This window comes from Aulostomus chinensis, chromosome 7 (genome assembly GCF_037954235.1).
Source record: "Aulostomus chinensis isolate RoL2024-O1b breed Wild chromosome 7, RoL_Achi_v1.0, whole genome shotgun sequence".
Taxonomy (NCBI): Eukaryota; Metazoa; Chordata; class Actinopteri; order Syngnathiformes; family Aulostomidae; genus Aulostomus; species Aulostomus chinensis.
This window is the reverse complement of record NC_141326.1, coordinates 14,350,175-14,365,000: the sequence shown is the minus strand read 5'-3', so window position 1 is coordinate 14,365,000 and position 14,826 is coordinate 14,350,175. Positions and strand designations below refer to the sequence as shown.

General features: G+C 44.5%; 1 protein-coding gene across 2 annotated transcripts in view; it reads left to right on the top strand.

The window, feature by feature from the left end:
- The window catches only part of zfpm1 (zinc finger protein, FOG family member 1), a 96,501-nt gene extending 83,639 nt beyond the window's left edge, over positions 1–12,862 (top strand). For both annotated transcript variants that reach the window (XM_086208615.1, XM_086208614.1), the window contains 5 exons: positions 4,654–4,756; positions 4,881–5,126; positions 5,881–6,114; positions 6,245–6,487; positions 6,626–12,862. In XM_086208615.1, coding sequence (XP_086064741.1) covers positions 4,654–4,756; positions 4,881–5,126; positions 5,881–6,114; positions 6,245–6,487; positions 6,626–9,252 — 3,453 coding nt within the window. In that variant the 3' untranslated portion in view covers positions 9,253–12,862. The remainder of the gene's footprint in view (positions 1–4,653; positions 4,757–4,880; positions 5,127–5,880; positions 6,115–6,244; positions 6,488–6,625) is intronic.
- Positions 12,863–14,826: the final 1,964 nt, after the last annotated feature.

Here is a 14,826-nt window from a genome sequence, read left to right as displayed (position 1 = left end):
TTTAAAATGGTGTTAAGTTCAACTGTGTCATCAGTAAGAGGCTACACAGAAACATTTAATATGCTCATGAAACTAGAAAATCATGGAGTTAAAAAACCAAACAAACAGCACTTCTCTTACACCATAGTGTGAAGATATAAAATGTATTTATCATACATTCAGGTTTTTTGGCAATACCTGAACATGTGATCTCCTTTGATATCAGGTATCTGCAGAGTCCAAACCTGGTCTTGATATAAAAGAAACGTCTCGACTCACACTAGTCTGTGAGGCCTCGACAGGTGTTTTCTAGCAGCTCACACACACACACACACACACACACGCACGGACGCACACGCACACACACACACACACGCAAACACACTGCAAAGAACAATGTTCTTGAGGTTTGTTTTTTGTAATGTGTGTATTGCCCTTCTGATTTGTCAAATTTTCATACCACATAGATTAGCAACACCATTTAGCTGTTCCAAGAAGTTGTGTGACTATTTGTGTGTCCAGACACGTTCCTCGGCTGAGTGCCGGCCGTTGAGTCATTGAGATGGGCGACAGACCAAGAGAAGTGAAAAGGGCTTTGATACCATCCGGTGTCCTCTCCGTTCTCCTTAACTCACTCCCACATCTCTGGCGTCTGCATTCTCCACTGGCCTGTTTAATTACACACACACACACACACACACACACACGCACACACACGCACACTTGCAGTGTGATCTGGCCCTGTGCCTCTCTGCTATTCATTATCTTGTCCTGAAGCTGTGTTTTTGTGTATATGTGTGATTGTAAAGTGTGTAAAATAACATGTTTACCTTGTTGTAGGGTTGACACTGTAGATAATGAGTTATTGTAAGTGGTGTTTGGTGCAATTAGCTCTGTGTCTTCAGTCCTTGACTTTCTGTTTTCATTAAGTTAAACCACATATTCTTGCTGCGTGTGTGTGTGTGTGTGTGTGTGTATTTGTGTGAGGCTTAAGTTTCTTCAGTCTTTCCTGAATCCCAGTGTGTCCAGATGGAGGCTTTCTAAATAAAAACCAAGTCCTTTGGTACTGAGGGCTTCCTGTCTTGGGCCATGTAATCCAAACACGAGATTAAAGAGGTGTCTTGAATTAAAAACTGATCTTCAAATCTAAAATTTTAAGCATAGAAATTAAATGAAGGGTTAACAATCCTCTAAAACTACCGCTGTGTCATCGTGGTGAGGAACTGGTCAGACCCTACCTGCCTGTATAAATGCTGTCTGTGAGGGGTTTCTTGTCGACCCTGATGAAGGCCACAGGCTGAAATGTGTCAGTCTAATAATGTTGTTCCATACACTACAAGTGTTGCTGGAGCTTTTTGACCTCATCAAGATCCGGTCAGATAGAAAAAAAGGGGCCATCTCTCTATAAATCATCTATCTATATTTATCTAGTTAATAGTAGAGGAATAACTTCCCAGAGACTGACTGGATCATGCTTGTTCTGTCCTAGAGGACTGTACAACTGAAAATCTGAGCATTAATGAAATTTGCAGGCCGAGCTGTGGTCAGAGATGAAGCTCCATCAGGGAAACATGGACAATATTGACTTTTAATAAAAGTGTTATTAATTCCCGTTTCAGAAAAGCAGAGAGAGTATCACACCACACTCTCAATGAGTCGTAAGTAATGACTTAATATTTAGTTCTTTGAAGAACAAGCTTATGTAAGTGTATTCTCTTGCTTCCTAAATGTGTGTGTGTGTGTGTGTGTGTGTGTGTGTGTGTGTGTGTGTGTGTGTTCCACTAGCGCGCTACTGAGCTCTCCCCATTGCCCTATCATGGTGAATTCCAAAGCCGTGGCCGTGATGAATTAGACTGAAACAAATTAGCAGTACTTACAGCTCAGACGGCTCCAGCATTGGGTTACAAATTAAAACAAAAGCAGCCGTATCTACACATCAGCGCTAGTTCCCCATGAAATACAATACGCTCTGCCTCAATCTTCAACGTGGAGCAGACTGAGAGGCTTCCTTCTCTCTTCTCACTGTCTTCCCCAACCGTCCCACAGACAAATGTCCATCTTCCTCCACTGTCGCAGCTTCATTTCCTATCTTTGTCTGATCGTGGGCCATAATAGAGGCGCAAATATGGGTTTTCACTTCAGGTAAAGAGTCAAATTGCAGTATTGTTCACCAATTTGTTTGTGTGTTATGTTAATCCCATCCATCTATTTATCTGAACATATAAAGCTGGAAGGAAAAGCTTATAGTACCGTAACACGAAGGGTTTCCTCTCAGCTCGCTGCTCCTCAATATTTTCACCTTGTGTCACTACGAAACAACAACTTCCTACATCCTGGCTAGAGACTCATGACCTTTGACAATGATGGAGTTCTGAGTGTTGATCACATTATCTCAGGAGTCTCAGATTTGTTAGGTAAGAGAATCAAAACAAGTGGGGACATGAAACCTTAAACTGTATATCTACATTTGTCTCACTGTGTTTCGGTGGAATAACAAATCCACCCACATTTTAATAATGAGAGTCAATTCAATGAGCGCTCTGCTAGTCTGGTGTGGAGTGTTTTAGTGGAGGAAAAACAAGTTCTTTTGGCAGTTAATTACAGATGGGACTCTGGTGCACTCAGACAGCGCAGACCACCACCAAGGTCCTCGTAATATTTTCCTGAGAAGTTAATGGAAATGGCTGGATGTGCCCCCAAATTTGATGGGGTCTTCCTTGGTCCATCCTCCACCCCTCTAACAACCAAGTTGCATTGTCATAGCAAGCTGGGATACCAACACATAAAAAGTGATTCAACGCAAAGTATTTAAAGACTTGTTTTACATAGTTAAAGACGTGCATTCAGGGGGTGTGTGGTCAGAAATGAATATTCAAATCAAACCTGCTTGGGGGCAGCTTAAACAAACTGAACACGGGAAATAGACGGACTGTCTACTGAGTGTGAATGTGCAACTGAAACCATCAAATGTTTCTGGATTCGTCCAGATGTTTGGGGAAAAAAGCTTCTTCTTTTCATGTATCACGCACGTTTCCCTGAGAAATTTTAAAAATACTCTATATGACAGTGTTAAAGATATTGAAGGGAAAAAATATTGTAAATTTAAACAAACAGACATAGCAAAAGTTAGAGATGAAAACTGAGGTCAGATACACATTGGAGATTCAGTTTTGGTTTTTAAGGACATCAAATTACCTGGTCTGTCTGGTTTTAAGTTTCTTAGGTCATCTGTGATATTTAACTCCATTATTGATAACATACAGGTTTGATAATGACTACAAAATTACAACAATGCAACAAATGAAAGAGATTAATTCTAACTTATTTGTTAATGGGTAGTGAATAGATTTTGGTTTGAAAAGATTCTACTCTTAACATGTTCCATGGATCATGCACTTCCTGTTTGTTTTGTTTTTGTTGTTGTTGTTGTTGTTGTTGTTTTTAGACTTCAGTTTGTTGTGGAAATGAGACCGTTAAGAAAACCTTATTCTAAAATAAATTTAAAGGACTGAGTGGACATCATCAGGTCCAGTCCTGAGGAAATACTGCCTCTTGGTGGCCATTTGGCTGTATTACATGTTTGTCTGCATATACCTGTTAGTTTTTTTTAACTGTCGAAGACCTGTTCTGGTCGTTATCCTTATCAGGACTTCTAGTCCTCATGGGGAGCAAAGACCAGTCCTAATGCAGCACTGGGTACTTTCCTGGTTAAAGTTTGAGTTAAGATGTACATTAAGGTTAGAGTTATGGTTAAGATTATGGTTTGGGTTAAGATGTCCACATGAATGGAAGTCAGTGGAATGTGAATATACATGGATTGATTCTGCTGTAATGTAAAAATCCAACATTCCCCCATATTGATACAATCTCAAGAACTTCCTTTGACCCAGGCAGAGATCCACAAGTTTGTGTGTGTGTGTGTGTGTGTGTGTGTGTGTATGTATGTGTGTGTGTGTGTGTGTGTGTTATGTGATCTTAGTTTCTGCCACCCCTCACTCTCATACCTCCACATACAGACATGGATGTTAACTCTCCAGTCTTTGTCCAGTGTATCCACCATAGATCATATCTTCCTTTTTTTCTTCTCACTCTCTCCCAGGGCCTCTCCCCCTCTTTTATTCTTCCACTCTTCTTTCTTCTGTCCTCTCATTTATTGTTCGTACAGCTTTGTTCAGGCCCTGCTTCCCTCATTTCCTCATTTCCGTCTTGAGTTGTAATCATTCTCTGGTTACTGGCAGTCTTTTAAAACAGGGTGTTTACCACAGGATATGTACTGGACAATACTGTGTGATGATGTATACCAAATAGTTGGCCAGTAAAGCTTTCATTTTTCAGGGTTATCTCCTGGTTCACATACTTAAGCACAGCCCAGTGAAATTATAGATTGAAATTCCACTTTAGCCAGGAAACTACAACATGAAATTGTTTTTCTTGGTGTCATTTTCAAAACAATGCCTGTTGCACAATGATCCCAGTACAATATACTGTACAGTTGAATACATCATCAATGTTGGGCAGGCCACCAGGATTGTGAGTTCATGTCTAACGTCATTAGCTGGGGTTGCACACTTTTGACAGTTCTACTTTAATCCTGATCCTCTGCTGTGTGTGTGTGTGTGCGTGTGTGTGTGTGTGTGCGTGTGTGTGTGTGTGTGTGTGTGGTTTTGTGTGCAGAACTCTAGACTAACACTGGTGTGTGAAGATCCAGATTGTTGGATTAGCAGTCTTGCTTTGACCTCTGACCCCTCGGATGCCAACTGTTCCATCTACAGTCAAGGTAACCTGCCTCTAATATTATTTGGAACTTGTAAAACTGATTTGAAAAGGAAGGTTTTTCTGAGGCTAATCTGTATTAGAGTAATCAGAGTCATGTGACAGAGGTGATCCATGTGTTTTATCAGGTGGCGAGCTGTTCTGTAAGGTGACCAGAGAGCTTGTGGCTGGTGAAAGGCTCCTGGCCATCCCGTTGCTTCCTCCAGCCACGTCCTCCCCCCCAGCCCAGCACTCCCCCCCACTAAGCCTCGTCACCCAGAAACAACCCACATTGAAGGAGGAGACACTGTACCCGGCGACGCTGCACTCAGACATCCAACTCCTCCCACAGCAAGCAGGCATGGCCGCCATCTTGGCTACTGCAGTTGTCAATAGTGAGTGTTGTTTCAAGGGCTTAAAAATGGTTTCATTTGTTGGCCAGTTGACCAGACTATTTATACTCTTCTACTTTCACGCCATTCAAAGATCTTTATAATGTTGACTTATTCACACACACTCCAGTCCCCCTACTCATCAGGACACTCCAGGCTCCACTCTACCTCCTGAGCCATGTTACCCTATACGTGTATGTCTGTACACTACCATCGTCCACTGTTTCTTCCTCAAAGTTGTAAAATTCTCTTTGGCCACAAGATGGCAATACAGGTCTTATCACTGCTGCGCTCTTCCTCTTGCGCTTACTGCCTGTAAACTTTCATTTTTTTGAGCTGTTCTGCTGACATCCTCGATGCCCTACCATACACAAACACATATTTTGTGTCCATTCCTAATAAACCAAGATGAAATCACATTCTTAAATCTGATAAAGCTGTGGAACATAATTGGTGGGTGATAAATAAAAGGCAGGTGATAAGATATATGATAATTATGACTTTCCATTCCCATCACCTTTGTTTTCTGTTTCCTTGGATACCTGTGTGTGTGTGCGTGTGTGTGTATGTGTGTGTGTGTGTGTGTGTTTTAGAGTGAGTGAGTGTGATTCCGGTTTATGAAAATATTAGTCTCATGGTCTTTTTTTTGTTTCAATGACTAATTGTTTTTGCCCAAATCTGTTTAATTGATAAGTGCCTGAATGGATTAGTTGAGTTAATGTTTAGTTAATTAACCTAAAATCTATTTTTTTTCCAGAGGACATTTTTCCATGCAAGGACTGTGGGATCTGGTACCGGAGTGAGAGGAACCTTCAAGCCCACCTCATGTATTACTGTGCTAGCCGACAGAAGCAGCCGTCTGCAGCCTCATCCCCACCACAAGACAAACCCAAGGAGTCCTACCCCAATGAACGCATCTGCCCCTTTCCTCAGTGCAGCAAGAGCTGCCCCAGTGCCAGCTCTTTGGAGATCCACATGCGCACACACAGTGGTGAGAAGATTTCTATGTGGGCTAAACACATAAACACTATACCTGTGCTTACCAGCTGATTTAGGACCTCTGATGAATTAGCCTGGAATTTTGTTGTTCTAAATTGTCTCTCTTTTCTGTCCTTCCACAGGTGAGCGTCCATTTGTCTGTCTCATCTGTCTTTCAGCCTTCACCACTAAAGCAAACTGTGAACGCCACCTTAAGGTCCACACTGACACACTGAATGGGGTGTGTCATGGCTGTGGTTTTGTCTCCACTACAAGGGACATCCTCTATAGCCATTTGGTCACCAGCCACATGGTTTGCCAGCCTGGATCTCGCAGTGAGGTCTACTCCCCAGGGCCAGGCCTTCCTAAATTGCCCTTGTCCACTGGTAAGGGATGTGATCATTGTGACTTAGCTGTTACTACTATGACATGATGGCCATGTGTCAGTATTCAGGGCAGTTTATCAACGTCTATCCCTATGTATATGACTGATACAGCTAATTAACCTTGACTCTCTCCATCAGTTCTCAGTCCTGGAGACTCTGGTGTGGTGCTGAAGTGTCAAGTCTGCGGCCACAACTCTGATTCTCCTGCCCAGCTTCAGCAGCATGTACGAACCCACCTAGAAGTCAGAGTTCCGGCTGAAAGGAGCCCAACCCCTCGCCAAAGTACCCCATCATCAGTTGACCAGCTCCAGTCATCGCCCTCAGAAAGGGAACCCCTTGTCAGTGTCCCCAAACCTGACTCATCCAGCCCAGGTGCTAATGGCAGCTCAGCTACTCCACGAGGCTGCAGTCCTCCTGATGCACCATCCGCCAACCTGAAGATCAAAGAGGAGCCTCATTCAGACTCCGAGATGGAAGAGCACCAGATGGAAGTTAAGGAAGATGGAGAGGAGGGGGATCAAGAGGTAGAAAGAACGACACAGGAGGGTCAAACTGCCGCCTTCTCCTGCCAGACATCAAACTCTCCAAAAAGTCCCGCCACCACAACCGTGAAAGCAGAACCAACTAGTCCCACCCCTGGTTCTAGCCCTACTCATATAGGAGGTGCTGGGTCAGTTTTCCCTGGAGGAACAATGTTCTTGCCTCAGTACATGTTCAACCCTGAGACAGCCATTTTGCCTCAGGCCTCTGAGATCCTGGCTAAAATGTCAGAGATGGTTCATAGTCGTTTGAAGCAGGGCCAGACTGTTCCTCAGAACAACCCAGCTGCCTTTTATCCCTCTGGACCAACTGCCCCCACAGCTACAGCCACTCCACCTCACAAAGGAGCCACCTGCTTTGAGTGTGATATCACTTTCAACAACATCAACAACTTCTATGCACATAAGAGGCTGTACTGCTCCAGCAGGCACCAAGCAGAAGGCGCAAATGCATCAGATCCAGGATCAACAACAGATACAGCCCCAGCCACGGTGCCTTCCAGTGGGGCACATGGCTCATCGGCATCTCCTCAGGGTGGAGCAGCGAGCAGAGCAGCCTCTGCCTCTCCAACTGACTCTGACCCTGCTGCAGGTTGTGCAGCAGCAGAATCCCAGAAGATGGTGGAAGTGAAGACAGAAACTCCCGTGGCAAGGGAAGGAATATCATCCTCTTCTGAGGGGGAAGGTGTAGGTGCCAGTGGAGGGGGGGGAGGTGGAGCAGGTAGAGCAAGTGAAGGCAGCCAGAGCCCCGCTAGTGGATCTGCTGAGGACCTGGATGATGATCCCAACAAAACTTTCTGTGAGGCCTGCAACATCCGTTTCAGTCGTCATGACAACTACACAGTCCACAAACGTTTCTACTGCGCATCACGCCATGACCCATCCAACCAGAGAGCCATACACATGGCCAAGGCAACCACAACATCAGCCTTCCTTCCCCAGCCAATCCGCACACGCAAGAGGAAGAAAATGTATGAGATCCACATGGCCAGAACCGAAGCCTTAGCTAATGCCGCAGCTGCCGCCGCTGCAGCTGTTGCCGCCACTGCCGCCGCCTCAGCTCCATCCCCCTCTGTACTCGGCCTGACAGTGAAGCAAGAGGTTTCTCCCAGTGGGACAGGCAGCTCCAGCCCTGAAGGAGATGGCCCTATCGATCTGAGCAAGAGACCCCGTCTTCGAGAGGTCCCACAGCACGGTAACAGCAGTATTCTTCCTGCCCTGCCGCTCACAGACTACCACAAGTGTACCGCCTGCAGTATCAGCTTCAACAGCATAGAAAACTACTTGGCTCATAAAACTTATTATTGTCCTGCCACCACCCTCCAACCACACACCTTGGAGCAGCTTCACAGGCTCAAGAGATCTGCCTCTACCTCTCCCAAAAGCAGATCTCAACAGGAGCGCCAGGATCTCCTTCACCCTTTGGAGGCTAAAGCTCTCCCTGCTGACTGGGTTAGCCAGGCTCAAGGCTCATCGTCCAGTCCCCACACCTTAGCCTTGCCTGCCTCGGATGCCACATCTCCTCCCCATACCACCGCCACTCTTGCAGCTACCCCAGGAGCTGGAGCCAAAGGCACTGGTACTGGTTGCTCTCAGATGGTCTGCCCATATTGCCCCAACAGGCCCATTATAGGAGACCTGATGGAACACTTCAAGAATGCGCACGGCCTGGTTGTAACCATTCAGTCACCCCAAGAAACCCTCCCCCAGCCAGGCAGCATTGTCAGCCGCAGCCCCAGCCTTAGTCCCAGGGATGGAGTCACAGCAACCACCTCCACTACCCAAGCTGGCCAGTCCAGACTGGTCTCTCGAGTCCACAGAGACAGCATTAACGGGCAGGCAAGGAGCAGTACAGCTTCCCCCTCCTCCCCTCTGGTAAACGGCAGTCCTTCAGGTGGGAGTGGATCACCCATAGCCAGTTCGCCTCTCCCTGTTTCTCCCTCAAGGGCTCCATGTCTGACTTTGTCACCTGTGCCTGAGATCCTGAGAGAGACAGTGGGGCCAACCCTCCTTCCAGACAAGGCTTCACCAACTGTGGCCTCCCATCCCATTACTGCACCCACACCTGCCCTCATCCCTGGTCCCAAAACCCCAGTCATCTCCCCCGTCCAGAACGGTAACTCTCGCTTCTGTCGGCTGTGCAACATCAAGTTCAGCAGCCTCTCCACATTCATTGCCCATAAGAAGTACTACTGCTCTTCCCACAGTGCTGAACATGTCAAGTGAGCTGACTAATTATCCTGTTCCTCTTTCTAAGTCCCTCCTTTATCTTCTTCAGTGGAGGCCTTTCCTCGTTTAGTTTCAAGCAGCTCAGATGCCCCTCCTCCTCTGCCAACAGTCCTGTCACATGGGTGCTGAAGTTGCACTCAGCTGGCTTGACCATGAATGACAATGACAATGAATGGCTGTTACTCATCTGGCAGGGCCTGATGTCCATTTGCTCCACAGCAGAATTCACAGGTGTTACTAACAACTGTTATTCCTCCTCCTATGGGTCAAAGTTTGTAGTACACTAAGAGCTGAGACGGATGCTACCTGAACTGTCAACCTGCACACGCGGTGTCCCTTCGTCCCCTGGGTCACTCTCTGTTTTCGTACACTAACCCCAAATTATACCCCTCCTGAGTCTCACAATACATTTCAGTATGGGACATTAAAGTATCTATGCTAACAACCTGTTTTGTTGATAAAGGCAGTGACGTGATTCTAACTATTTGAGGCATTTCTGACCGATGACAGTACAGTAACGATGATGCTGATTATGATGAGTCTCCAGTCTTTTCCTGAGCTCTCGATGTTCTCGACCCAAACGGAGGAATAATTTCTCGTGTGGAAAAAGACTTGATCATTGGTAATGTTTTTATTATCTGTGCATAGTCTATGATGTCTAAAAAAAAAACAACAAAAAAAAGAATTATATAATGCTTTTGGTTTCAACACTGGCTCTTTTTTGCTTACTAGAAAAAAGCTAAATCATTTTTAGCTGAGAAATATGTGGTATCACAATGTTACTAATTACTGAAGGATATTTCAATTTTTTTTCTTTCATACACACAAATTTTTTATTTTCTCTTTAAATGCAAGGGAGAAAAAAAATGTGAAATATTTATCTTTTAGTCCTCACTGATTTCATGTCAACAGAAAACTACCTACCTACTGTCTGAGAGTATTTGTATTTTTTACTTGTTTATTTTTCATGCTGTTGGAAGGAACTGTTCAGCTCTGGGTGTGTTGAAGTGTTTCTCATGTAGATATGTAATATCTTCTCACTGGGATCACACTGAATCATCTTATCATGTAGACATTTTGTATTCTTTTTACGTCGTCTTTTTTTGATGGTGCGGTCTGAAAACCAGTGCTGTGTTTATTTTTATCCCCTCTTGCACCTTGAGAATTGAGCAATGCGATTACAGCTTCTCACATCAGAAAGTTCAGGAGTTTTCTCCTGACGCTGTTGCGTTTATTCCTTAGGTGAGAACAGTGTTGCCTCCAAACTTCAGGGTAAAACGAAACCTACCATTCCTACGTCTGTCTTTATTTCCCGGCTTCACGCACGCATAAGGTGACCTTTAAGGACACACGGCTTTACATACTTTGTTGCAAACTGTCACTTCAGGTGAATACTAAGGGAGAAACAAAACACAGCAGTGCTGACGTATCCACAACACATCTTAAAAGATGTATTTATTTGTATTTTTTAAACATCCGGCAAAGAAGGAATAGTCATATCTTAGAATAGCACCTCACATAGAAGAATTAACAACTGATTGTGAACCGTAGGGTGTGTGAGTCTGCTACTCCTTTCACTTGATTGCTTTTCACTCGCGCACGCACGCACGCAGTTTATGCCACGTTTCTATGTTGCTGTTGCAATACAGTGTTAGCTAGACCTGTGAAATAGAATGATCCATACTAAACAATGTAAGGCTTTTGGGGGCCAAGATTGTTTTTTTTTTTTAATTGAAGCTGCCAGTATTTTATCCTGGTGTTGATTTCATCATTCTGCCACTTTTTTTTTTTTTTATATTATTTGTTTTCTCGATTTTACTTGGGTGATAAAAGTAGCATCCATGAGATCCTAAAACACCTGACTAAAGATGTGGTATCCAATATGATGGTAGTTGTTTTTGTCCTACTAAGTGAAACCAGTTCTCCCATTGAATGGATCTTTCTGGAAACATCGTCTTACTGTAACTGTTTATACTCAGAAGTGGCAGCATTAAAGCAGATCCACGCAGCCCCACCACTGAGCCGCCGCATCCCCCCAAGGTCAAAAGCCTTGTTATTATATCGCCTGTCAGACATCCGACTGGCATAAAACTACAAGAGTGCTCATTTGAGTTTGTGTGAGCTCGGTTTAAGCTTCCACGGCTCCTGAGAGAAGCGTCTGGCGCTGCTAAACGCTCTACCATCTAGATCGCGGGGCAAGTATCAGCTGCTGGAGGAAGGCGATGCTGAGAGGGCCGAGTCCCAAGAAACGAGGAAAGAATGAGCCCAGGGATGCTTAAATTAGTTAGCTGTCTTTCTCAGTAGGTTTGTCACTTCATAGCGCCGTTTCATCCATAGTTTCAAATAAGAATAATGCCATTGATTTCAGCCGATCAAACTAGAGATGAGGGAACTTTGCCTACTTTCAGGGTTATCTTGTGTTCAGATATTCTGAGAGTTTTATAAAGAATTGGAATTTCCCGGGTAAGACACATTTATCACGAGAGCAACAGTTGTGAGCCCCCTTTTAAAAGAGGCATCTGTTGTCCAATCTCACATCCATCCATCCATTTTCTTCCGCTTATCCTGTTAAGGGTCGCAGGGGGGGGTGGAGCCTATCCCATCAGCCTTCAGGTGAGAGGTGGGGTTCACCCTGGACAGGTCACCAGTCCATCACAGGACCAACACATAGAGACAGACAACCATTCACACTCACAGTCACACCTACGGTCAATTTAGAGTATCAATCAGCCTCGTCCCCTCTTGATGTCTTTGGACTGTGGGAGGAAGCTGGAGTACCAGAGAGAACCCACACAGGAACAGGGAGAACATGGAGACTCACACAGAAAGATCCTGTGCTGGAGCCGGGACTCGAACCTGGAACCTTCTTGCTGTGAGGCCACAGTGCTGACCACTGCACCACCGTGCCGCCTGTCCAATCACCCATTTTACATTAACCTCCACACCCTGTTGACGTACCTGATGGTTTTATGCCCCCCAAAAAACTGGAACCCAAATATAAAAGTGGAAGAACATTTTATTACAAACCATCCAAAGAAGGGTAAAATCAAGAGCAGCTGAACAGACTCTGGAAGTTCTTTCTCTTCCCTTGATTCAACCCCTCTGGATGACTTAACCTTTACAGACTTACTAGTGTTTACAAATGTGCTGTTGGGTCTCCGTTCTCAATAGCAGAGAGAAGCAGTCATGCTAACTAACGTGTGCTGGAATATCTTCTGTCAGACCCTGCCCCCCCCCAGCCACCCCTTTTCATTATTGCACTGTTGTATAAAAATGTGCTGAATGTTTTAGGTTTAGGGACCTTTCTGTAATGTATTTATGTTATACAGCACTTTCCCCCACCCTCTATCCAAAATGTTATTTTCTTTTTCTAACATGAAGGACTTTTTCACAAAAAAAAAAAAGATTTCGACCCTCCTCATATTTTGTTTTTGTTGTTGTTGTTGTTGTTGTATGTTTTGTTTAAAGATTCCTCGGATGTAGAAAATCACAATGAATGTCAAAACTTTTTTTTTCTTTATTTTTCATTTATTTCATTTCCACTACACGCTTGTCCAAACTATGCATGGGAAATAAAAAAAGTTCTGAGACACACTGATGACGATTGTGACTGCACTCCTTCCAGCTGATGGCAGACTTTTGTGTGTGTGTGTGTGTGACACACACACACACACACACACACACGCCTACATGCACTTCATGAGCCTGAGTAGGAGTCCTTGACTTTTGGAGGTACTTGATTCCGCACTGCTTCCACGTCGTCTCTGCTAAATATCTTCGTTTCTTCATTGCATGAGAACATTTCAGTTTGATGTAAGATTGAAGGTAAAAGCCTGGAGTGATTCAGCGGCTCCTCTTTGAAAGTAAATGCTTGAGTTGTGGCACCTTGAAGAAAGAAGCTCTTGGTGGCTATTCAGAGCTCCAAGGCTGCTCTGATCAACCACAAAGTGCTCTGACAGAAACAAAGGTGCCTTTAGTTTGCCTGAATATGCTTGGAAACCTTTAGTGATGCTGTGTGTGAGTTCTCTTTTCACTTCCCTGAATGCCCATCATTTGGAGGCAGCGCGTTCATTTATGCGCAGGTTAATTACCAGAGGCAGAAGTTCCACCAAGAGATTTTTCTTGCGAATCTAAAAGCTTCTTTATTTAATATAGCTTGCTGGAATAGTTGCTGGAGGCTCTGTCGCAAACACAGACTCCTCTTAGTAGGCAAGACAACAGAGTTCATTCATTTTTTAACTGAATATACCGATTTTTCCTGCTTAATATGAATATTTTAATGCGAATGTCTTTTTTCTCTCTCTGATAGCTTCCTATACATGTGACCCAGGGACCAGAACTGGTAGAAGAGACCATGTCTCTCCTGCACTGGCTTCTCTGCTTTGGCTCCCTGAGAGATTCTGGCCCTTGGCTATGCTGCTATAAGCTTAGGCTGCTGAGGGATCTCCCATGATGCACTGGGCTTCTCTCCTCCTCTCTGTCCTCCTGTACTCATGTTTGTTTCTAACTCGTCTTCTTCTCCAGAGCCTTTGTGCTTTCCCACCTCCCAGATCCCTGACTGATGCTGCTGCTGGAGGAGGCTGCAGACCTGAAGAGGCTCAAGCTGCCCCCCTCAGCACCACCTGCTCACGTCTGTCTGTCCATCAGTCTCTTCTCTTTATCTCTGTCCCTCTCTTTCCTTCTGTATATCTGTCTTCCTCCATTATCTGTCTTTGTCTCTGCCCTTCTCTCCTGAACCCCCTCCCCCCAAACCGGTCAAAGTAGATGGCCGTTCCTTTTGACCCTGGATCTGCTCCACGTTCCTGCACATTTTATGAATATTTTAATGAAATAGTTGGTTTTCAAAAGCTGCCATTTCATGTCAGGGCAACACTCGAGTTACATCCTGAATTGTTTGCTGCTTCTTTGTGCATTTTGCGTTGGTTCAATCAACCTTCAGACAGGAATCCTACAGTGTCTTTTTTCGCCCTTCTGTTTATCTTTTTTTATTGTTCATTGCTCTTTTATCTGACCCTCAAAATCTCAATATATTTGATTTAATATGACAAAGAAGAGCAAAAAGTCGTTACATTTGCTGGTGCCAGAGTATCAGTTAATAGTGGTTTGAATTAAGGACACCATTTCTTGTTTGCCCGCTGATTGACGGACTCCGTCTGAGTCGCTTATTCATACGGCGGCAGCAGCACCGTGGATCATCAGAGACGAAGAGGGTTCGAAATGATCTTACTTGCATTCATTCAACAAGTAAAACCTTGTGTGATTCTTTGTCTGAACACATTCCTCCACATGCGTGAGCAGTGTGTATTTGTGTGTGTTGCAGCTCAGGCTGCTGTTTCACCTGTCATTCACCTTTGCCTCCACGCTCCTTACAGAAGGATGTTTCAGCCTCGATCTCACAACTCAAACAACTCGGGTTCATACTTCGCCCCACTTTTACCTTTTTGCCTCTTTATATTCATGAAGAAGAGGCACGAGTAGAAAATTGACGGGATTTCATTCTTTCGTTCTTTCATTCATTCAGAAGATTTTCAGCTTGTTCGGATGCGTCATTGCCTCCTACAAACCAACTGA